The 24,016-nt window shown below is 38.8% G+C and overlaps 2 protein-coding genes across 2 annotated transcripts; one reads left to right on the plus strand and one right to left on the minus strand.

The window, feature by feature from the left end:
• Positions 1-52: 52 nt before the first annotated feature.
• Positions 53-18,981, minus strand: LOC116258474 (uncharacterized). The gene is made up of 24 exons (XM_031635642.2): positions 18,540-18,981; positions 17,346-17,455; positions 15,915-16,080; positions 15,737-15,837; positions 15,553-15,625; positions 15,292-15,427; positions 14,253-14,413; positions 12,952-13,076; positions 12,703-12,805; positions 12,193-12,289; positions 11,689-11,740; positions 11,470-11,571; positions 11,235-11,381; positions 10,945-11,107; positions 10,612-10,845; positions 10,379-10,533; positions 8,627-8,755; positions 8,384-8,501; positions 4,532-4,727; positions 4,239-4,350; positions 4,018-4,172; positions 1,729-3,163; positions 1,457-1,651; positions 53-898 (listed from the first exon to the last, which is right to left on the minus strand). The coding sequence occupies exons 1-24, from the start codon at positions 18,670-18,672 to the stop codon at positions 428-430; spliced, it is 4,869 nt and encodes a 1,622-aa protein (XP_031491502.1). The 5' UTR covers positions 18,673-18,981; the 3' UTR covers positions 53-427.
• Positions 18,982-21,812: 2,831 nt separating this feature from the next.
• Positions 21,813-23,148, plus strand: LOC116259000 (uncharacterized). Its single transcript, XM_031636577.2, has one exon. The coding sequence runs from the start codon at positions 21,908-21,910 to the stop codon at positions 22,790-22,792; it is 885 nt and encodes a 294-aa protein (XP_031492437.1). The 5' UTR covers positions 21,813-21,907; the 3' UTR covers positions 22,793-23,148.
• Positions 23,149-24,016: the final 868 nt, after the last annotated feature.

The following is a 24,016-nucleotide window of genomic DNA, read 5'->3' on the forward strand; positions in this document are numbered from 1 at the left end:
TAGCATATAAAGTATAGGCCGGGCCAAGACCACTATGTAACGACAAGACAAATGTCAACAAGTACAAAACCTGTAACATGCATTGACATTTGCTAATATACAGCAAAAAACTGATTGTACACCATCAATGCACCCGCATGAGTGATGCTGCAGTTTGTATCTCAACCTCTACACTCGACGAACGAGAAAGGCAAACCGAATAAATGAATAAAACAAAATTTACAAAGCCGCTCCTCCCACTTTTCTACCAAACCGAAGAGCCGAGATATGTGCATGAAATGACCTTCAATGGCAGATGAAAGCAAAGGAGAAATTACTAGCTGCATTAGAACATCCGCAACCTGCTTCAAGGGGAGAAGACGAAATACAGGAATCTGCCAAATGTGCACCCTGACACGAGGGGAGGTCGACCTTATGTACTTAAGAACTATCCAAATGGTGAAGGCACCGGCCCAGCTTGTGAATCGGATCTCTTGATGCTGCCCATGCCACATATACTGCAACCATGACCAGTAAGAGCTGCAAATTTAGCACCGCAAAGGTCACATGCATCATGTCCAATGGTGGACAATCGACTAAGGGTAGCAGCACAAAACTGAGAAGCATCCTCCAAGGGGTCGATTGACTTGTTGGTTAGCCCTCTTTGCACACATATGTCGATCAAACTTCTAAGCTCATCCTGCTTACCAGGGGGCGCTTTCGAAAGAAGAAGATCCAACATTGACTTTGCATAACCGTAATTTTGAACCTCCATGTTTCGCTTAATTGAAGTCCTTATGCAGTTTATCCGGTGCTTTGCAAGAAGAGGCAAAGAACCAAGATGACGTGAAAGCCTTGCCATCTCTTCTTTTGCACTAATTGCACTTGGACCTTGCACCTTCTGCAGACGACCAATTTCCTGCAGCAAGAAACAGATTAACGCATTAAAAAAGAAGCTTCCACTACCACGGCATCAACTATTGTCACCAATATCGTTCTCAGGTTTTGTACGAAGAAGACCGTTTTTCTTTCTGCAGAAAATATCGGGAAAATCTAGGCATTTTCTTTAAAGAAAAAACATAAAAAGTAGGTAAAAAATGAGAAACTAAATAAGACAAAAAAAAATTAAATAAGACCATAAAAATGATGTTTCAATTATGATAAATAATTTAGTTTACGTTTAAAATTTAATCCATGATGATATTAATGACAAGAGAGGGAAAATTTGAAAAAATTGGAAGGAAAATACAAAAAAAAAAAACAAAAATAATGCAATGAAACACATTAAATGGATTTTTGTTCTTTTTTCCTTTTTAGCATTAATATCATTTTGTTGGGAAAATGTGTCATTTGCGACAATGATATCAACAGAGTTAATTAAATAATCATTACAATCAGAAACAAAAATTATTGGCAGCATTAGTACAAGAAATTGATTATGGGCTGACCGCGAGCATGCAATAAGCCCCTGTGATACCTGAAGGAGTGCAACAGCAACCTTGTACTGGGCACAAATGCTGGCTTGGGCTTTAACATCTGCTCCCTGAGACAAGTCTTTAGCCAACGCTAGAAAAGCCTCATCCAAGCACGATAGAGCATCGGTAAGTTGATTTTGTTCAAGGTGTGCAAGAGCAGTCTTGAAACATACTGGAGCAGCTGCTCCACGAGGAACCTGAAAAAAAAAAGAACAAAATAAGCAAGAGAGCATCAGAATATACTATTTAATTATGTAACAGCATTGGTCCATACTTGTCCAAGGCGCACAGCTATTGGTGCAGCAGGAGTGGATTTTCCTCCATTAGTTCCAACATTGGCTTCTTGAGACACAAGGACACCAAGATCAATTGGTTGGGCAGCGACCGGAGCTGGAGCAGCAGCTGCTGATGGTTGAGGGGCCACTGACTGAGGAACGACAGACTGTGGTGGAATGCCACCATCTGGAAGCCCAATGGACTCGAGGGAAATTGCAGACGGTTGAGAAGCAACCTGAGGAGGCACTCCACCATCAGGAAGACCAATGTTGATGGGAGTATTAATTTGGTTAGAAGACACTGAGCTGCTTTCAGGAACCCTTGGCTGATCCAGACCCCCAAAGTATTTTGCTGGCGGTGCCAAGGATGCTGCCACTTCCAAGGATGATATGGTGTTCTGAAAGAAATCTTCTGGTATTGGTCCAGCAGATACACCCATTCCCATCACCATAGCAGTAGGTTCTGCAGTTGGAGCAGCAACCAATGTAGGAGAGAAAGCCGCAGTGGGAGGAACAGTTGCCATAGGAGGAAGAGTGGCTGTGGTTGAAACAGGAAATGGCTGGGAAAATGCTGCTGTAAAATCTTGGGAGCCTCCAGGTGAGGACCTAGCCCTTATGGGAGGGCCCAATCCATCACCAAGTTTGAATTGTTTGGTTGCTTCTTTGATCTTATTGACATCAACTGTCGCCCCAGCAGTTGGTTTCTCTTTAATTTTTATAACTATTTTCTTTTTGGAAGTACCTTCTTCTTCATCACTGCTGCTGCCATCAACACCATAAGGTTTCTTAAATTCTTCTTCAGCTTTCGCTTGCTCATCTGCAGTGGGACCTGCAGTTGGTTTCATTAAGTTTGCTAAGCTGTTCAAAGAATCTGCCTTTGTCTCTCCATCAGCTGATGCCTTATTCTTCTTAGAAGGGAACTTGATCAAAGCCGTTCCCATCCCATTTGATTTGTTTTCTCCGTTCAACGCTGTAATTGTTTTTACCAGACTGTCTTCCCTTACTTCAATCACATTTCCTCTTCCTTTCATTACACCCAAATAAACCCCGATATGATCTGCAATGATGGATGGGATTGTTCCATCAAAGGTTTTCATGTAGGGCATCACTTCACCTGCTAGCTCCCATTGAGGTATAGATTTCAGGTCAGTTGGTGTCTTTATTTCCCAGTTTCCTCCACCCCATTCAGGGCCCTTTGGGACCATACTTTCAGCTGCAAAGTTGGCAAAAATGCCTTGTGTCCAACCTGTTGATCGTATCCTCAAAATTCTCTCACAGTATCGCCTTAGTTCTGAATCAGTTCCCACATCTTCTAATTTTTGAGCAAGGTTCCGCATAGCGCTTGGGTTCAAATGACAGATGAACAGATCAAGCATGCTTTGAAAATCAGTAATAGCCTCAAAGGTTTCTTTGGCACTATCAAATTGACCATGCCTGCAGTTGCAATACCATATGATATAAGTACAGGAATGCTAGGAAAAATCAAACAGGAAAAATCAAACACCAGAAATTAAGAGTAGAAGCATTTGTTCTCTTCCACTATAACATATGAGTTAGCTGGTAGCACATTGAAGTTGTGCTCTCTACAAGTAGCTTCATTGTGTTGTTTGAGGATATCACGTTGTCTGTCACATCACATTATTTGGGTGGCAACAATTTCAACTAATTCAAGGAAAAAGGAAAACTGAAAATATGTATTCATTTAGTATGTTATAAACAATGACACTACATTAACAGTCACCTTTCACATCACAAATATGGTCCCCTATGGCCTATACTCCAGAGTTCCTGTACATTTACCAGATACAAACCACAGCCATCACCATCCTCAATGGAATATCAAGACATGTAAAATCTATCATCCGTTTCCAGGTATCATTGATCGACCTGGGCGTTTGCACTTTGCAGATTGTCTTCTGTGCTAGTGAATCAAGTTTCAAAACCATTAATATTCTTGCCAAGGGAGAAAAAGCTGCAAATGCAAATTGGGTAAGCAAAAACTGTTTTTCAAAATATGGATCAACATGAAGGCAACCATCACTAAGCTGTCACTGACTCACTGGTCAATAAGCAGAGCAGCACTGTAGTAGCTGCAATGCATAATTACGACATCGCATTTGAGAACAAAATGGACATTTTAAAAAAAGCTCCCATTCAATAAATCAGACTTAGCAATTGATGGACCAGCAGATAATTCTTCTGAAATCAGAAACAAATGGCAGCACAAACAGAATTACATTTTCCACATCCATTAGCCCTCAAAAGTGATGTGCAAGAACACTACGTACTTGATGCATGAATATCCCAGGTGGCGGAAGCGATAAAATAACTGGGAAGTGGGAGGACATTGTGGATAGTCCCTTGACCGTAGAAACTCATCCTTCAAAACAGAAAGAGCTGTAGAAAATCGGAGAGCTTTGATTGCATACATACAGCGCAAAACCTGTGTGAATTCTGCACATCATTACAACCACCGCAGGCAGAAAAAATAAACGCACAATGAGGTTACCTGAGTAAACTGTGGACCAGCTTGAGCTAATGCCACAGCAAGGTCACCACAAGCTGGAGGGCCTTTTGCTAGAATGTCAAGGGACCTTGAAGATATTCTCAAGCTATCAAACCTTCATCAGACAGTAATTTAGAAATAATCAGCATTCAGTATTACAATAATAAAATTATCAAAATCATGTTCCCACTTTGGTCCGAACTCAAACACTTAGGCAAAAAGGTCTGTGGTTAGAAATTTGAAGACTATTCAAAATACAATTACAGCAGAAGCTGCTTTCAAGAGAAAAAGAACACCTTGAGGTCAACTGGTATAGAATCTCTGGCACGTTGATCTTCTGCTCAAAACTTTGTTGCATAGTAGCAAACCCAATGAGAAGAGGCTCAAGCAATCCAACTAGACAACTTCTGATCTCTACCCCTTTCTTTTGCCTTGGGTTTATGTCAGTTGGAGATGCAAGCAGTATTCGATCATTCAGAGCACCAACCAGCACTAAATGTGAAAAATTATCTTGATTATTCGGAAGAAATGAATGGAAGAACTATTAAAAAGAATAAAGTTATCATCATATGTCATTAGAGCCAGTGCATTGGCACTTACAATCATATATTTCAGCCACCGTTAAGAAAGTTCACAGTTCAACAACCCAGAAGAGATATGAATCTGAAGTCAACCTAAGTTACGGGAACCTTTACAACCTCATAAACCAAGTACAATGTGATAAGCCTAACTGTAAAGCTTAAAGTGACAACAATATCATCAGAAACATTAGTTTAAAATTGAAATCTTTAACAACTCAAACCACAAAGACATGTGGAGAATCATTTTAAACTTCACGACTGAGTCCTCCCAACAGCCTAGCACTTCAGTGATGCATGATGCATCGTACAAAAAATCATCAATATGGACACCAAAACTATTCAACACAATGAATTCATGGACTGATGAGATTTTCAGTTTCTTCCATGGATGATTAGCAAATCAAGCTGCTTGTGCACAACTTTGGTTCTACCAGTTTAAAGATCAGAACATGCAAGATAGAGCACAGATGCAAAATTATCAAACGGAGACCAGTTTTACACACACACTAGAAAACTAAATGGTGGTTCAGAAGTTTGGTGTGCCCATGTCTGCCCTAAGGTCAATGACAGCATTTTTAGTTAATCTAATGTTCTTGGTAGATTATCTCAGTGTTATCCGTATCATGCGATACCAAAAACCTATACGATACACTATACACTTGTGTACCGTAGGCATATCGGCCATATCGTGCAATACGGGGCTGTATTGTACGATACGGCCGATACACCCCTATATCATATGATACGGGATAAAATGAATTTTTTGTATTTTTTTACAAAAGAACCTCTCGCTTCTTTCCAAACATGTCTAAAAGTTGTAAGAGGGGGAAGTTTTACTAGTTTCTTTTACAAAATTTGCCCACTTATGTGAAAAATCATTGATTTAGAGGAGAACTTGCTGGTGGAGAAGAAGGTTTACTCATGACCCCATGGAGATGATGAGACCTTGAGTGATGATAATCATAATATATTATATGTCTTGAACTTGTAATGTAATCTAAAACACTTTAAAGTTTAAACATTAAAGTTGTGATAGACACTTATTATGTTATTATGAATTTCTTATTTCTCATTTCTAAAAGTAATGTTAATATATTATGACATATGAATGATGTGACGAGTCTTTTTATATATAACACATTTTTTTCCAAAACTTTATTTGTTTTTCCTAAGTTTAACATTTTTTTCTAATTTGTTCTCTTTTTTCTATTTTTAAAATTTTTTTTATGAATTAAAATTTTAATTTATGATACCCTATGCTACGTTTATGATACGCTACGATACAATGTATAGGTCGGCCCAACCGATACACGTTACGATACGCCTTTTACAACATTGGATTATCTTGTTACAAGCCATACTTTGGATCATATGTTTAGGAAATAAACTCATGACCTTTTGAGCATCAAAATATTCCGATGCTTTGTGAAACCTTAATTTTTTCATGCTCTTGATTTTTCTTTTCACAGACTAATAATGTGCTCCAAAGGTTCTTATTTGTTAAATAAACTGTCAGATCACATCCATCAAATTATTATGACCACTCACTCACTTGAACAAATGGCTTTAGGATATGAAACACAGGGCACCCAAATTTGAAGGCGCACTGCATACATACCACACAGAGATATACCTTATATATATATATATATATATATATATATATGAAAATTATAATCTGACCGAGGCCGGGTAGGTAAAAATAAAAAATTTGTAACAGAAAGCATCATAAACAACTGTTAAAAGCACCACAAACCATTGCTGCACCAAAAGATGCTCCTGTAGCATTTTTTTAGAATTTCAGTGACAAGTTTTTAATTCTTATGTCCAAGTATGTACATTTCCAAAAAAGAGCCTTGAAATCCAATTAAAAACAAATTTTATGCCCTAGAGAAGAGTCTGACTGTTGTTTTTTGAACTGTTAAAAGACAATTCACAGACCGGATTACAGTGAATTTTCTTTTAATATATATTTTTCGACATTTTAAACATATATGCACACTTAAAATTTCCAAACATGGCCATTTTCCTGCCAAAACAACTGCACAGCATCAAATGGCTAGATTTCTTTAAGCAGGAATCGCTTCAGAAATGCCTGCTCTCTCTCTTAAGTCTTAACGTCAATTGAGGATGGGGTTACTTAATAGCTGATGTTCTCATTTTGCATCTTTCTTTTATATAATTGTCTTCCTAGCACTCTTTGATATTATTACACCTGTTGGATGGATAGGAACATGCCAGAATTACCTGTTTACAGTTGCACGACTGAGTACCTGCTTAGGTCCTTGTGGTCAAGCCACCAACTTCTATGACCTTCCAAAATATGGCTAATGTCATTTTTAAATATTTCTCGCATAAATTCACACTTTGTCTTTTGTTTTTTATAACCTTTTATTCTTTCTTAGTGATTCACGATTTCCTTTAAATCAACAATGAGATAGTAACTGGCTTTATTAACATGGCTGAAAGGTCATTTTTCCCCAAAATGGGCTAAGCCTGTGATCATCATCATCCATCTGGTCCATTATTGGTCTCTTGGACACAAAGAGGTCAAGTGTTGTGCAGAATACTAACTTTAGCTTATTAATTTTGTGACTATATAGTTGCACAAGCTTGAGTCAGAAGGTAACTAAGATTATGGAAGAAATAGCACCAGACTCATTTTCACTTTTAAAACTCAATTTTGCAGATACTGGCACTTATCCATCCAGTAATTGGAAATGATAGAAAAAAAGAAAAAAACCCACTTTTTGGCTTTTGCTTCTAGTTTGTATAGTCTGTCTTATAACAAGACCAAAACCACATATTTCCTCAAAGGTATCCTGAGATCTCTATTTGCTTGCAAGCCCACCACGTCATGGTCTATTGTATTCAAAGGTCTAAATCTGTCTGGAGAGAATGCCCTAACGAGGTAAGAAAAATTGATGAGCATTGGCAGGGCAACTATCTCCCATGGTTTGAGTGTGCTAGTTTTCTCCCAATAAAGTATCATGAAACTAGTGAGACCCAGGTCTTTGGCTCAAACCGTAACTCCACAGCCACATGCAATGCAATTCACTGCTCTAGAAACCATAGATAAATCAAGCTGGAATAAGTGGAATGGATAGGAATGTGCTTAGAAAACAAAGGGCAACTATCTCCCATGGTTTGAGTGTGCTAGTTTTCTCCCAATAAAGTATCATGAAACTAGTGAGACCCAGGTCTTTGGCTCAAACCGTAACTCCACAGCCACATGCAATGAAATTCACTGTTCTAGAAACCATAGATAAATCAAGCTGGAATAAGTGGAATGGATAGGAATGTGCTTAGAAAATAAAAAGGCTCGGATGGTAGAGCAATATTGGATTGGTTCACTTGAAACTTGAAAGACAGACAAAGTTCACTGAAAACAATTAAGTAACCTTGAACTGCAAAACCTACTAGATAGCAGGACCAAAAACTTCAGACTTGCCAGAAGTGTTCATAGATATTTGTTGGCTTAAAAACCTAGAAGATCCTGCGCCATTTTGGAGATAATTCAACAATTGAAGAAAATGAAAACAGATAGAAACCAACTTGAAGACCTACCAGCATTGGGCATGCTGATTGATAGAATTGTCCGCACCATGCCATCCCATCCAAGGATTCCTATAACTGCAGAAGTTGAAAATAGAAGAGCAGGTCCAAGCCACAAAAGCGATCTGAAGTGCTATGATGTTAAGGGAGTTGAAATAGCCACATGATGGATGGATAACAGAACACTAAATGGATCAGAAGGGCCATATTAAAGCAACAATGCAACAATAATGTCATTAATCACTTTCAGGATATTGAGGGGAAGCCTTTGTCAAAGGTAGAAGAACTACTTGCTAAGATCACAAGGTCCTTGGTAACAATCATAACACGATGAGTAGTCAATATTCCTGCAACATGACCTCTCAGGGTTTCCTGCCATTGAACCTTCAGAGGACAACAACATAGCATCTCGATTAAAATTTAATTTGCAAACAACATTGAAACTTCAAAGTAATTAGGATCAATTTAGTATTCTCAATACATGAAAGAGAGAAATAATCTTTAAATGAAGCCAGGAAAATATTCCTATAGTGCATATACAAACATGTCTTATACTTTAGTTATTTGACCTCGTAATCAGAATACGGCCATTAGCTAACCCAGTTGCCAAAGACATTTATCAACACATTGAATAACTTTGGTTTTAGTATATAGATGTAGACGACGTCTAAGTGCAACATTGAGAACTTGATTTATTCAGTCCAGAGTCCAGAAATATGAATAAGCAAGTGAAAGAATCAAGACAATTAAGGTAGCCACATAAACATTGATTACATGCTCCCCAATGGTGTAAAATCTATAGCCCTGCATAGCAAATCTTTTATGGTGCATTAAAGACCAGGAAGAATTCCTATTACAAAACAGCCACCATTACTCACATAATTGAAAACTGAAAAGTGAAAGCATCACCAAGTAAATTCGAAGGGGAAATCTCTAGACACAACTACAAATAGCATGTTTTTAAAGTGCACAATAATGCATACAGTAAGACCCGAAATGGTTGATATCCTAAAAAACCAGGTCGTAGTGGTGGTAAATATAAAAAAAAAAGATAAATTTGAAACTATATTGGCAAATCACGGTACCCCATACAGGCAGATACCTATTATTGGGCAATGGAAAACTCTATTGGCAAATCACAGTACCCTATTCCCCATGTTTAGGGTAGAATACTGCCCCACGGATCTAAAACTGAGAGAGGTAAAGGTTGAACAACACCAGAAGGAATTTGCTCACATCATTGCTGTATTCTCAGTGTATCCTAATCTGTTTCATAGTGAACTGCTTCAGCAGGGATACCTAGGCAAAAATCTCATATCACTGTCACATAACCATATCATTGCTGTAACCAGAGCGTATCCAAGTCTGTATACATACTGAACCCCTTCAGTAAGGGTACAAGAGAAAAAATCTCATATTTAGTGACCATGTTCAATCACGGCATAACATAGATTCTACATCCCATAACCAAGCAACTTCAAACACATTTTTTATATTAGAAACAGCAAGAATCGCTGGTCAAAAATAATCAAATTGTTCCAGTATTTTAATGCTTATCTTTTTGTGCCCTACTTTATCCCCTGATGTTCTTCCCGTGTTTCTTGACACCATTTTGATATTGACTGCTTGTCAAGCCTAAGGATCTAGAAGTATGTGTTTTGTATCTAAGTCATATGGATGCTCAATTTTAACTCTTGCATCATGTTCCTTATTTAATAAAGTCATGCTGTGAGATCGAGAAAATTTGCCAAATCCCACACCCATGTGAAATAATCCTGCTTTCAGCATCCATCAGAGGAAGTAAACTGGCATTCTCAATAGTCAGCCAAATACAGTGGACTAACCAAAGATTAAAATGGAACAAAAGCTTCTTTAAGTTTGTTTATCAATCCAAAGTTCCTTAGGTGTAAACAGTAACAAAGACTTTACTCTCATTCAAGAAATATGGAAAAAGAAAGGCAAATGGAACAGACTTATTCATGGCCAAAGTAAAGCTGAAATAAGTACCTGGATCACAATTTCATCCATTTTCAATCTGATGGCTTGCTTTCCCTCTTTTTTGGTTGATGAGTTTTGGCCGTGGTCAGTTGAAAGTGTGTATCCTTGAACAAGCTTGGTGAGCCCAATATGGCTCCCATGAGAAGCATACATCACCATTGACTCTGCAAGAATAAAGAACCGCAATCACACTAAAAGATAGTAAACATTATCATGGTGTTAAATGAGATAGATATACATACCCATTGGTGTAGAAAATATACGATCAACCTCAGATTCAAACGTAAACTGCATAGCACCTCGATCAGGAACCACAGTATTCTCGGTAAAGGATTCAGGATCAAGTGATCCATTACTCATCTTATCCTGTGGAGCAGAACTGGTAGCTTGTAGAAAGTACAATGTCAGTCCAGTCTTATCATCATCAAGAATAGCATATTGGTTTTCATTAACCCCAACGAAAGCAGCATCTCGTCCTACACACACATACAAGAAGAGAGGTGAGAAAAAATCAAAATTAAGAAGAATTCAGAAACCACCTTGCAACACATTTGACTAAACAAAATTGTAAGAACCTTTAATTATGCCTCCTTTGCTATGGATAGACTGTGCATCAGTCTGCTCCCAGTGCACCACAACTTCAGAACCATTTCCATTTGTTTCGAAAACAATAAGAAATAGGTGCTGCTTTGAACTGTACACAAGACTCTTCGGGTAGCATTCACCATTTACAGGAATCTGAACTTAGACAATGGATTATCAATTGAATGAATAGGTCTTGAAGCTTTTCAAGTTCCAAAATGCAAGTGTCCGAAAGAAAAAACAAAAAACCAAAAAAAAGGATGACGGAGTGGAATCTTTGTACCGTTGAGTATAGCTTTTTGTATATGTTGTCCACTCCAGAGCAAATATTATATGCCATAAGGTTGACACTATCGAGGTAAAATGCCCTGACAGGATAATGTAAGATTCGGTTCTCTCCATTGAAGAAATTGAGCTCCAAATGATAAGGCTAGAGACAAAAGTACAGCTATTAGCAGAGGAAAAAAATTATCCAACCTTGAGAATACAGAGAAAGATCTTGAATTAAAGGAACCAACCTGGCAGACGGGAACATCTCTCAGATGGTGCTTTGAATCAACAATAGTGATCAGAGGCAGCCGAGAGATTGGCCCGTTCTTTGCATGGCCCTCCATGAAGTGCTGTACAAAGAATTAGAAAAAAAATAATGCGTGGAATTTAACAGCTAAAGCACATAATGCTTGAGTAGCTCCAACAGAATGAAAGAAAAACTGCACTTTAAGATAAGAATGTCATACACTGTGAAGAAAAGCCTTGCGAGCTATATCCGTAATTGAAAGCTGGCTTTGGCTGGCAGGCAATAAAAAAGTCAATAAATAGCTTTCACAATAGGTACAAATGAACCAAGATCTTAAAATGCCCCAAACTCCAAAACATCATATGGCAAATGAGAAACTAGCTATTCGTTTGGCACTTGTAGCAAAAACACACACACAAAAAATGACCAAAAGTCTGGCATTGGAATTGAAAAACGGCTTCCAGAATATTGGAAATAGACTCGGGTTTTTTCCTTTCCCTTCACACTTTCCCTAGTAACGCTGCAAGACATCTCACCTTGCTTTTTTGTGTCGGCTACTGACTTTAACATCAGCATCTACTGATACTAATAGCATGCACTAATACAAAGCAGAATAAATAACCCAACCAAGTCAGCTACACAGAAAGATGGAACTTGACAAACACTGTCATTGGTGACAATACAGCTAATGTCCAATAGTGGTGGCTTGCTTGAAATCAATTACCCCTTTGTGTGCTGCTCTTGGAGCTGAGTCTGAAGCTGATGTTCAGCCAAAACCCCTGACGAACCTAATGAGAACAGCTTTTCTTTCAAATCAGCGGCTGCAGAATAGTAGATATAGTTAGAGTTCTAGGCAACGAAGCACCAAATCATGAAGGGCGCAACTTAGACACAAGGTGAGAAAACGTTATATAGAAAATGGATAGCCACTTAAAATCTGAACCAAGCAAGGCCAGATTCAGATTTTGTCAACCTTTTAGTATCATGGATCAGCGAAAGAAGTTCCTCCACAACTTTTAAGGAAGCAATTATTGGAAATCAAACAAAACAACTTTAAATTTAACATGTGAGTTTGTCAAACATAGTTGCGCAATCTATATATGTGATCCATCATCACTATGAGTATGAATTAATAAGAAGATGCAAGAAAAAGATACTAAAATTTTAACATATGAAAAACAGGAATTTAGAACCAACCACCTTGTAAACAGCAGATAAAGAAGACAACATTCACCTGTTGAACCTCTTGCACTTTGTAGAACAGCGAAAAGTTGTTTTCTCCCCTCCCTTGTGAATGATGCTGCCTTGCTTTTTGAATTACCACCAGTGGATAGGCCCTGCAAATATGGGTTCAGAGTCAGCACCTAGACAAAAAAACAGGATAATGGAGACATAGTGAATAATTTAGACTGCTGCTACTCACAGACAAAAAAACAGGATAATGGAGACAGTGAATAATTTAGACTGCTGCTACTCACGTAACTGCAAAAAGTATGGTTGCTAAATTTAGCTTAGGATGCACTATTATAGATTTAATGCGTGGAAGAGGATAGACTGCCTCTCCTCCTCTCTGTGATAATATTCCAGTTATATCAATGGGTTCAATTCCTGCAAAAGAAGAGAAAACAAAGAATAAACATACTGCTACGGCATACAAAAAGAATTACAAGAAAAGCCAGGCAGCTGACATCAGATAAAATGCTAAAATCAAAAGGATATTCGATGGAAATACTTTCTTCAATGACTTGCTAGTTGTCACTGGCATGAATAATCATCTATTCTTTGAATTGTTCAGCCAACCGAGAAACCAATTCTATCAAAACATAGGAAACTGAAGGAGAAAGATAACGTGGAAATGTCTATATGAATTGAAAAAATAAATGATACAGCAGTGTTCAATATTCTTTATTCACGAAAGGCATTAGATAAAACAAGAAAAGGTCTCAAGAGACATACACCAAAGAACATAGAAACAACAGTTGACAAATAAGATGCAGAAGTGTTTCTCAGGTCATTCCAATGGCCCACGAGCTGAAACTCAAAAATTCTGCTTTATTTGTGCAGATGTGTTGAAAGAAGCTTGTAAGGAAGGGAAGCCTAAAATGAGAAGCAATGTGACCTTGACAATTATGCAGCAACTGTAAAGCAAGCTAGGATACATGGAAGACAAAAATTATGAAAATACTCATAGGATGAATGTCGAAAGGTTTGAGTCTGGTGTACAGCAAGACCACTAGAGTCGCAAGTTAGTACCACTTAGATGACCCAATGACCATATACACTATACAGGAAGAAGACAAAAGAACTACCAACAAAAGCAGACGCTAATAATCTAGACCCCTGGACAAAGTACCACTAAATTCCATGAAATTCTTGCTCCTTTTACCACAAAATACTTGCAAAAACATCATCAAATATGCAACAATCTAGACCCCTGAATAAAGTACCACTAAATTCCATGAAATTCTTACTCCTTTTACCACAAAATACTTGCAAAAACATCATCAAATATGCAACAATCGCAATCAGAAGGAACAATAAGAGGTAAAAAATTGTTCATTCACTAGTACCATGATAAGCTGTAAGTCATCCCTAACAGAAGAAGATGATGTACACTTCGAATAATATGCATTCAAACACAAAACGGTATCAACCTAAAAAGACATGAAAAAAGACATACTATTATACATATGAGATAGGATTATGCCAACCACATTCTCTAGGTTAGAATAGCTAGCCAAGTCAAAAAACGGTCAATCAGAGATGAGAGCATAGCAAACTGACCAGCACGTTCAAAAAAGTTTGCCTGCATAGGCTGTCTGTTAGGATTAGTTATGACACGTGTTCTCCACACTTGAAGATTTCCATCCTTGGAAAGAGTGATAAGAAGACGCAACATGGGGTGCCATGCTATGGATATTATAGGTTGTGAACCAATCTGCTTTCTGCATTTGTAAATAATATGTTAGAAATAGGAATCTAAAGCCATTCATAATTTAAAAATGAAAAAAGACAAATAAAAGATAGAGAAGCATAATAGACATAAAAATATATACAAAATGCAAAAATAACCTCTCCATATGCAAATGGTGATCAGTATTCAACAGCACAAAACATATAGGACATGTGAACAAGTTGTTCACTCATCTCCAACTCGAAAGACAACTTTTTAAGGGTACTGCATAGAATCCCAAGGATACACATCTATATTTTGTTTACAAAAATGAAAAGTGAAGGTTATCAAGTTCCATGATAGCCTCTCGTTGTCTCTCCACCTCCTCCTTTTTCTTAGTCTGCCTCTTAGCATGATCTATTTTGTCTTTATACACACTGAAGCGAGAAAATGGAACACAGATCAAGGTGCAACACCTGCCCATTGAGAACATGTACAAGCTGCAGACTTGCATGCTACTTACCATATGTATCCTGAAGATTATACATTCTTACATGTTGACTATTGTCCTAGGGCTTCAAGTGATGACCATGCTGAATTATGGATAACTAACTAAACCATTGTCTGCATACTTTCCAATATTAAATCCATTAACTACTAAGCATGGTTCCAGATCTAATATGATGTCCAGTAGTGCAGTTTTTTCTTTTGTACACCTCAAATATACAGTTTATGAGAAAAAAAAAAAGATATTCTCATAACATCAGAAATATTGATGACTATGATAACTACAAAGGATTGATAAAAATTAAAAATCACAACAAAAGTGACAATATCAACAACAGGAAGATAACAAAAAATCATATGTCTATTGTGCTGAATTCCAGTAAAAGGGAGAAGGTAACATGATCACTTCGGTCAAAAACTCACATCCCAATCATGTTTGGTCTTTCTGTTGACACATCCCATGCCAAAAGTGAACCTCGACGGTCACCAATAAATATCCACTCGAGTGTTGGATGAAATGCAAATGCACCAGCACCAATTAGCTTTATGGTATTATCAACTAAAATCAGAGCCACAAAAGAAAACATGTTAACCAACAATAATTTAAATATTGACCTAATAAAAAGGACTGTAAATGTAATAAATTTGACTACAAATATAATTTTAAATAAACTGATATCTTACTTTGTAGTGTATAATGAACAGCATAAGTGTGTATGTTATATGCTCTTATCAAGCCTTCCGCATATGCTACATACTTGAGTAAAGTGAAAAGGCCATCAATACATATATAGAGACCTGATTGCTGAAAAAGCATTGAAAAATTTTTAAACTGGAAAGAACATGTAATGAGATATGAAAATAATACCAGTAGAGGAAGACGTGGATGACATGCAAGGTTAACAATAGGCTTCTTGAGGTCTGTCTTTATCTTGGTGGGGGCCCTTCCACCTTCCACTGTGCCAACAACTTTACACAAACCACACAAATCTCAGAAAACCAAAGCATTTGGGAAAGACAAGCGGAGAGACAGAAACATTAATTACCCGTTACACTCATCCTTCGATGGAACCCAAAAAAAACAATGGGTTGAAGAGGAGTCAATGCAATATGGACCTCAGTATCAGGAGCAATTTGTTCATTCCTCTTCTCAGGAGAATGCAGGACAGCTGTCTGCTCATTGTCGAAATCACAAGAACGGATGGTGCAATCCTATAAGCAACACATGCAACTGTACAATTAGATCAAGAGGAACCAATAGCAAGTCAAGCTATGAACCAAGAAAAGGCCGAAGGATGGCAAAAAAAAAAAAGAATATTTTTGAGACATTGAGAACAAAGAAAACACAAGAAGAGAATTTGACATAAAGGTAAAAGAGAAGGATTAAGAGTTGATGGAGTGCAATATGCAAATCAAGAACCATTGTTGTAGAGTGTAGCAAAATGTTTCCACTATGAAAAAAAGGGATTAAGAATGAAAAAGAGAAATTCAAAAGAGTTGTTGGATTGAAATCTGCAAATCCTGAACCACTGTTTATATAGAGCAGCGAAATGTTTCCACCAGGAAAAGGAAGTAAGAACCAAAATAGAGCAGCTTACTGTAAATGTAAAAAGTAAAAACCTAAAAGTCCACATTTACCATATCAAAATAACCAAATACACCTTATTTCTAAAATAATCAGTTAACTTCAGAGGAGAGAACCAAGGGCTTGTACAGCACCATGGCAAAACCATTTTATCTCTGAGTCTACAAGCAAAAACAACAGCTACAAAATATGCAGGTGAATTCTCCAAAAAGGAAAGTTGAGTCAGCCATTATGCTGGTTCTACATTCATCCTTTCCTTTTACAGGGATAATATTACATAATCAACATTTGCTGTGAAGATCTATAATTTGGGGGAAGTTGTAAAACTAGGCTAACCTCAGACACTCAAAGTAACTTTTCATCTTCCTAACTTTGTATATGGGTTATAGAAATCTCTGAAGACAACTCAAGTTACCAATTTTGGTTTCACATGAACCAAATGTGCATTATTAGACAAGAACCATCAACAGATTCTACACAATCCTAAGTCGGTCAAATTCACATGTACATTGAGCTTCTATAGTAGATCTGGAACTGAAACTAGCTTTATGGGATGACTGCAAGTGAAGCCTATCTCAAATAAGTTGCACTTGATTTATCACCATTTTGAGATTGAAGATAGTCTCCACATTTTGAGGGACTATTCTTCCCAATTTCGAGGGCAATGGGATAAGGCAAACAGGTTTTGAGAACAAAGACCACCAAAAGTAGGGCGAAAAATGAAAATTTATCTGGAAAGGCTTTCTCTCCCTTCAAAATGCTCCTTTAAATGTGAAATAGCAACTACCCGACTATCTCGTACATCTATCACCCAAAAGTAAACATAATTAAGAGACAAATTGCACATTTCATATGAAAGTTAACACTAGAAAAGGTTTTCTAAAGTACAAACCTCAAGAACAGCAATCACCGTATGTCCACTAGTGGGACTATACAGCATCCTAACAACAGGTGCACCAATATCAATGGACGAGATCTTGGATCCAGTAAGTGCATCAAATTCTAAACACCAAAAAGAAACTTTGTAAGCGAAAAGTAGGAAAGGAAAGACAGTGGATCATATGCTACGTTGGGCCTTTCAGTCACATAACTCCATGCACCTCAATTTGTTACACAAGCATATGATTTGAATAAAAGTTTGAAGATCAAACATACTAGAAGATATTTCAACAACTATATATAACTTAAGATTAAAGTGGTAAGCAGAAGCAAAAAAATTGAGAGTCATCACACCACGAGTACTTCTGAGGGAACAGAAACTAATGACCTGAAAGAACAACGCTAAAGAGTGTAACCAACACTTGTCAGAAGATGTAACAACAGATGGTTAAATGAAACCGCAACTACAAACAGAAGTTGGTATTTATCAAACAAGAACTTAGCAAGAATAAAGTGTCAGTACTAAACTTTACAAAGCATCTCACGAATTAGTTAAAAGATCCTTGTGCAGGTGCATGACAATCCCTACAACACAATCTCCCACCAGCCTTGACATCTTCATTGCAACATCACTATATTGCTGCTTCGCAGAATCACCATGCAATTCACATGGGCGAAACTAAGGATCTTATCTGCCACCTCTTGTTCCACTAATATTCCTCCTTCCTCTATCTTCAAGTAAATTTTGATCAAGTGAAATCAAACCTTTTCTTGAAGCAGCAAGTCCAAGGTGAGCTTGGCTGTCAATAAGGGCGAGCACTCTAGAGTCTCAGCCACGTGTATCTATCCTCTACCCCAAACCAAGATCTAGGTCCACCCAAGGAAATGTCACTACATGGGAGTAAATGATAATCTAACGGGTGCGCGCCAAACAAATCACATAACAATTTCTACTGACAGCAGCAACATAAGAATTGTCGCGACAATAGTAAAATCACACTTTATTCATGCGGGAAAATTGCTTTTCACGATAGGCTTCCCGAATGCAATGGGACACTTAACGTCCACCGACGCAACTGTCCGTGAAAGCTAAGAAAGGAAATAGTAAGCAATTGGAAATCCAAAAGGCCAACTGGAACGCAAAATCAGAAGAGTAATACGGTGAACGGCAGGGGGATACAGGATCTCAAAAGAAAAACGAACTCACCGACGATGAAACTCCCAACGGCTACAGCCATGATGGCCTGATTTGGATGGAACGCCGCGGCGTGGGGCTGCAACGCCTTGTGCCCGCGGTCGACATGGCGGAGATCCAAATGCTGCAGCGTGGTCCACTCCATCGTCGACTAGGACGATGGAGAAGTAGATTTCCTCTCGGCTCCCTCGCAGCTCCGATCGATCTAAACGGGAAATGCGATCGGCATCCCTCCCTAAAACCCTATCGCCCAGAGAATTCTACGTCGAGCAAAGCAAGGAGCGAAGAGCGAGATGCGATTTCTCGGCATCACCGGGAGAACGGAGAACAAGAACAAGATTTCCGACGCCAAGAGATCGCGAGATTTGCAGAGAGATCTGGCCTAAGAAAAGAAGGGGGAGGAGGAGCGAAAAAAACATAAAGTGGATGCCGGGAGCGTGCCGATGATGACAAGGCGCGGGGATGTAGTCGGCATTTTGGAGAAAAGTTATCTCCCAGATTAATCGGGTCGGGCCTATGATGTCCCGTTCTCTTCAAAATTTTGTAACAAATAACACTTTCTTTTATTTGAACTATTGTTCATACCAATGAGCGTGCGCTTATTAAGATTCGGTTTATTTTGCAATCTGAAACGTTTTGTATGTCATTCTAGCATCTTGTTGTTTCTCTGAAAGTAAAGAAAGTAATTTTAATTGATGATTTTAATTTCAGACATTTATATAACATTTAAATAGAAAACAAGGATGGAACCCGAAATAACAAAAAAGTAAATTTCGAATTTGTCAAATATGTATCGTCGAGAGTATGAAATCATTAATTATTTTGAGTTCTCGTGCAAGCCTAACAGAGAAAACAAAAAATACAAAAAAAAAAAAAAAAAAACTCTGCTGAAACAAAGGAGGTCAGCAGTAAAGAAATCAAAAAATTAGAATAAGCCAAGCAAAATGCTCATCATGAGCAAGGCATAATTAAAGTTTTTAAATTTTGATTATAACTAAAATATCATTTTTTAAAATTTTAGTATAAAACTGGTGATTTTTTTCAAAAATTATATGTAAATTTAAAAAAAATTAAGGTGGGACCATAGCTCAAGCGGGCCCTACCTTGGCTTTGCGCTTAGTTATTCTTTTCAACTCATAGTATATGAAAGTAGTGCTTATGAAAATCAAACTAATGACTAGGTTCCTACCATGCAATCCCATCTATGGTTATTGAGAAAATATAAATAGTTGAAACATGTTTATTTATGTAATTAACAATGCAAGTAACACTTTGTTACTATCTGCTTTTACAAATGGAACAACTTCACAAAACACCACAACAACTATTCTATGAATTTGGTATATTTTTTTATTGCAGATTTTGAGGAAAATACCAATGATTTATTAATTCCAAACCACCACTAAGGAGATGTTTGGTATGCACCTACTTCAAAAATGGGCAGATTCATGAAACACTTTTTAAAAATATTTAATGAATTTTAACAATTATTGGATTAAATGCATGAGACAATAACATAATGTTTGTATTCCCAAACGACACCTAATGGATCGTTTGACATTATAAACAAGGGTGAAGGTGTTTTGTGAATCTACCCCAAAAGTTGAGGCAAATTCATTGAATGTTCCGACAAATGTTCTATGAATTTATCCTAATTTAGAAGTAAATTCATGGATACTCATTTGTTATTTATAGTGTCAAACAAAGACACTTTGAGAGTGTCCTAAGAATCTACCCAAAAAAGTGTGAGGTGTTCATAAGATACTAAAACTACTATTTCATGAATCTGTCTCAATATTCAAGAGAGATTTACCAGACACTCACAAAATATTTCGACTATCAAACTACCCCGAGATACTCTTCTTCATCATATAATGTGTTTACTGATTTCCTTGTTCTTCACATACGTCACCCAAGTCCAGTGTTTTTAATAAGTTCAATTGCAGAAATTGAAAATTGAATCTAATCTTCCAACCAATCACCCATAACAAAATCAATAGTGAGTTAGCAATAATTATTGCCATACATGTGTATAAAAATAAATCAAAATGTGATTCTTAATGAATAAACAGTAACAAAAAAAATATGCATGAGCTGAGAGAGCAATAATAGATAAAATCTACCCAACCGAATCGCTTCAAAAAATTCAGACATGAAAACAAAAAAAATCCTCAAATTAGGAAATCGGATCAGAATGTCATCCAGTTATGTTCATATTCAGTTTAAAGTAAATATCCAGCCAGATTTGGATACAGATTGAAATTGAGTTTCAAACGAATATCCTATACACAATATCCATGCATTTTGAACATTGGTTCTCAAGGTATAATGTTATTGTAGTTTGAATTCGGTTGAGCATTTAGAAATTAGATTCAGATTCAAACAGGAAAACAAAATTTACATCCAGATAAGATTTAGTTGCTAACTTTAAGTTAAGAATGATATATATTTTTCTCCATTCATAAATCCGAATTCGAACTCCGATATAAATTCAACCGGTTCGCATCCTAATTACTGTGGACATCAAATCGACACCGAAAGTCAAGGAGATACGGTGAGGATTGGGTGGAAGTTATACCCAGAAGACTAATGGGTGCCGCAGAATGAGGTTTGGTGATTATTCCTTATTAAAAATGGAAAAAAATTGAACGGGAAAATGGTTCTTTTTCTAGAGGAAATAGATCACAGATACGGATCCGAACCGAATCACAATTCGTAACCACAAATAAATCCGAACTTAATGGGGCTTTAGCTCAAATGCATGAAATTGTGGATCCAGGATCCATACGAAACTCATACCCAATTTGATCCGTGGAAATTTTCTTATTTGAAGGGCCGCCCTCCTTGGGATGCGATGCCTTTTTCAGACTCAGACCTTAAATGATATCATCAAATGGGCTTCATGCGTCGCCTCGCTGGCTGAAGGCAATTTTTTTTAGTTGACTGGTCGGCAGAGGTGAGGAGTTCGAAACCCACCATGTGCACCTCCTAGTTAGGTGTTTTTAAGGGTGGATTTTGAGTGTTTCAGATTTTAGATCAATATATATTGATTAGACTAAAACATAGGGCCGACTCATTTAATACCCAGCAAGCCGGAGCCAAGGTCCGAGCTAGGTTCGGCTCGCCGGTTCAAACCCAATGACTCCCACCTACCAAGCCCATCCCATGGACCCCACAAGGACGTCGCCTTGGACCTTGCAAGGCGGCACACCAGTCAAGCTCGGTGCTTTCTTGCCTCCTTCCTCTCTTCCCCTCTCGCTCTCTCCATAATTATTTATAAAAGCCCCAGCAAGCCGCCTCCTCCCTTGCATCCTATCCCGACAGCCTAGGCCCAGAAGAAAGGCCGCCGGCGAGCCACCAAACTCCGGCGAAGCAAGAGGATGGAGGTCGTCCATCCCATGCATCCAGCCATGGGCTCCTCCCATTTCGACTCCAGCGCATGCTCTTCCCCTTTCACCACCGCGCCCTCGAGCCCCGCCCGCCGGAGTGGCGTCGGCCACTTCTACTTCAGCGCGCCTACGAGCCCGAGCCGAGTTCACTCGGCCGTGGTTCCCTACCTCTGGGATGACTTCCCCGGCAAGCCCAAGACCTCCGTCTCCGTCGTCCACGACGAGGACGACGACTTCGAATTTCAGTTCAGCGGCCCACTCACCAAGGAACTTCCGATCTCGACGGCCGACCAGCTCTTCCACGAAGGGAAGATCCGCCCGCTGCTGCAGCTGTCGGAGAGCTCCATCCCGCCGTCGCCGCGGTCACCCCGAAGGACGTCGATGGACCAGGGGAAGCGAATCCAGAGAGGAGACAATTCCGGCCGGTTCTCTGCGGCGAACGATGAGAGCCGGAAGCCGGCCGGCCGGAAGGAGCGTGGTAGGAGGACGCGTTCCCTGTCGCCGCTGAGGAACGAGTTTTTCGGCGACAGCTGCGTCGGGGAGGACCAGGAGGGGCTGAAGCCTTCTCCGTCGAAGGGGAGCAAGAGGTGGAGCATCAGGGACCTGCTGTTCAGGAGCGCGTCGGAGGGGCGAGCGAAGAAGTCGTCGGACTCGAAGAACTCGAGCTTCCGGTCGACGGAGGTGGCCAGCAGGGGAGGTAGCGGGAGGAGGTCGTCGGCGCACGAGCTGCACTACGCGGCCAACCGGGCGCTGTCGGAGGAGCTGAAGAAGCGGACCTTCCTGCCATACCGGAGGGGCGTGCTGGGCTGCCTCGGGTTCGGGACCGGCTCGTTTGGAATTGGTGGGCTTTTTACTCCATTCAGCCGTCAGGGGTGAGATGAGCCATTCACCTCTCTGTCTCTCTGTGTCTCCCTCCCCAAAAAGAAAAACAGGAAAGGGAGCTTCTTTGCTTTTAAGGGAGGGAGATTTGTTCCGTAAGCTCAAAAACTGAAATGTAAAAAACACGATAGTTTCATGTGTAGAGAAAGTAGCACAATTCATTTTCTTACATGGGGTGGAAGATGTTGGTTTTGGTTATTTTTGTTGGTAAAGTTCGTTTACGTAGGCTTACGAGCTCAGTAAATTTTAGAGCTCCAAATTTTTTTGATGTAAATGATCGTCGGACGACAATTTGTTGAATTTGTTTGTAATAATGTTTGAACGTTCAACCCTTTGCTCTCTCTTTCCCTCTCTCTATGGGCTCCATGACTTGTACAGGTTCATAACTCTGTCAACGTAAAATTAATCATCGACGATAAACTGTATTGGCTTCCCATAGTTTTTGAATATTCAACTCCTCCATCTCTCTCTTCAGTCTTCTCGACAGAGAACGAGAACGAAGAAGAATTAGGAAAGAGCGACCATTTTGGACCCGGAAGTGAACATGTGGAGAGAGCTTTTTCCACGTATCTTAAGAAGGTGCGGTCGATCATCTCTGACACGATTCAAGACTTTGGAATCCTCGACATATCCACGGATCTAAACTATTTCTAACAACTATATATGTTTGGCACATGCAAGGATTACAATTTACAGATAGAGTTTGTAAATGTTGTCCCTTAATTTCTATCGACCTCAAAATATGATTTTACTGTCAAGCTCAACAAATATGCATCTTTCAGGGCGGCAACAGCAAGAAGAAGGTCACATAAACACCAAGGGGATCACTTTCACTTGTCGTGGAACGAAGAAACGATGGAAACTCTCAATGGCCAAACACAGACATCGAGGGTTGTACACTCATACAAAAGCATATTGTCAAATGACATGAGATGAAATTTTGACTGCATGCTCGGATTTTAGGAAGAAAGGAAATCGATGCACGTAAAACTTTAGGGTTTCTCTTGTCGCCGGAAACGGCGGTGAATGATGGGATTACTTCCATGGTCCCATCTTGATAAAGGACGAACCAGAAGCTTTGCAAGAAACGCTACTAGAGGACAAGACAAGAAGCCATCAAGGTTGGAAAAAAAGGGGAGAAGGGGTCCCAATTACAAAGCAATCGGCGTTGCTTCCTTTTCTTCCACAGCCCTCTCTCATAATTAATATCACTCCTGTGAG

The sequence above is a fragment of the Nymphaea colorata genome, chromosome 8, assembly GCF_008831285.2.
Source record: "Nymphaea colorata isolate Beijing-Zhang1983 chromosome 8, ASM883128v2, whole genome shotgun sequence".
Classification (NCBI taxonomy): domain Eukaryota; kingdom Viridiplantae; phylum Streptophyta; class Magnoliopsida; order Nymphaeales; family Nymphaeaceae; genus Nymphaea; species Nymphaea colorata.

Excerpts from the sequence above, each read along its gene's own strand:
- LOC116258474 (XM_031635642.2), bottom strand. The coding sequence starts at position 18,672 with ATGGAGTGGACCACGCTGCAGCATTTGGATCTCCGCCATGTCGACCGC. Across the intron at positions 13,077-14,252 it reads AAACTTTTTTGAACGTGCTG|GAATTGAACCCATTGATATA; the intron begins GTCAGTTTGCTA and ends CTTCTTTTGCAG. Across the intron at positions 11,108-11,234 it reads ACAAAAAGCTATACTCAACG|ATTCCTGTAAATGGTGAATG; the intron begins GTACAAAGATTC and ends GTCTAAGTTCAG.
- LOC116259000 (XM_031636577.2), top strand. The coding sequence starts at position 21,908 with ATGGAGGTCGTCCATCCCATGCATCCAGCCATGGGCTCCTCCCATTTC.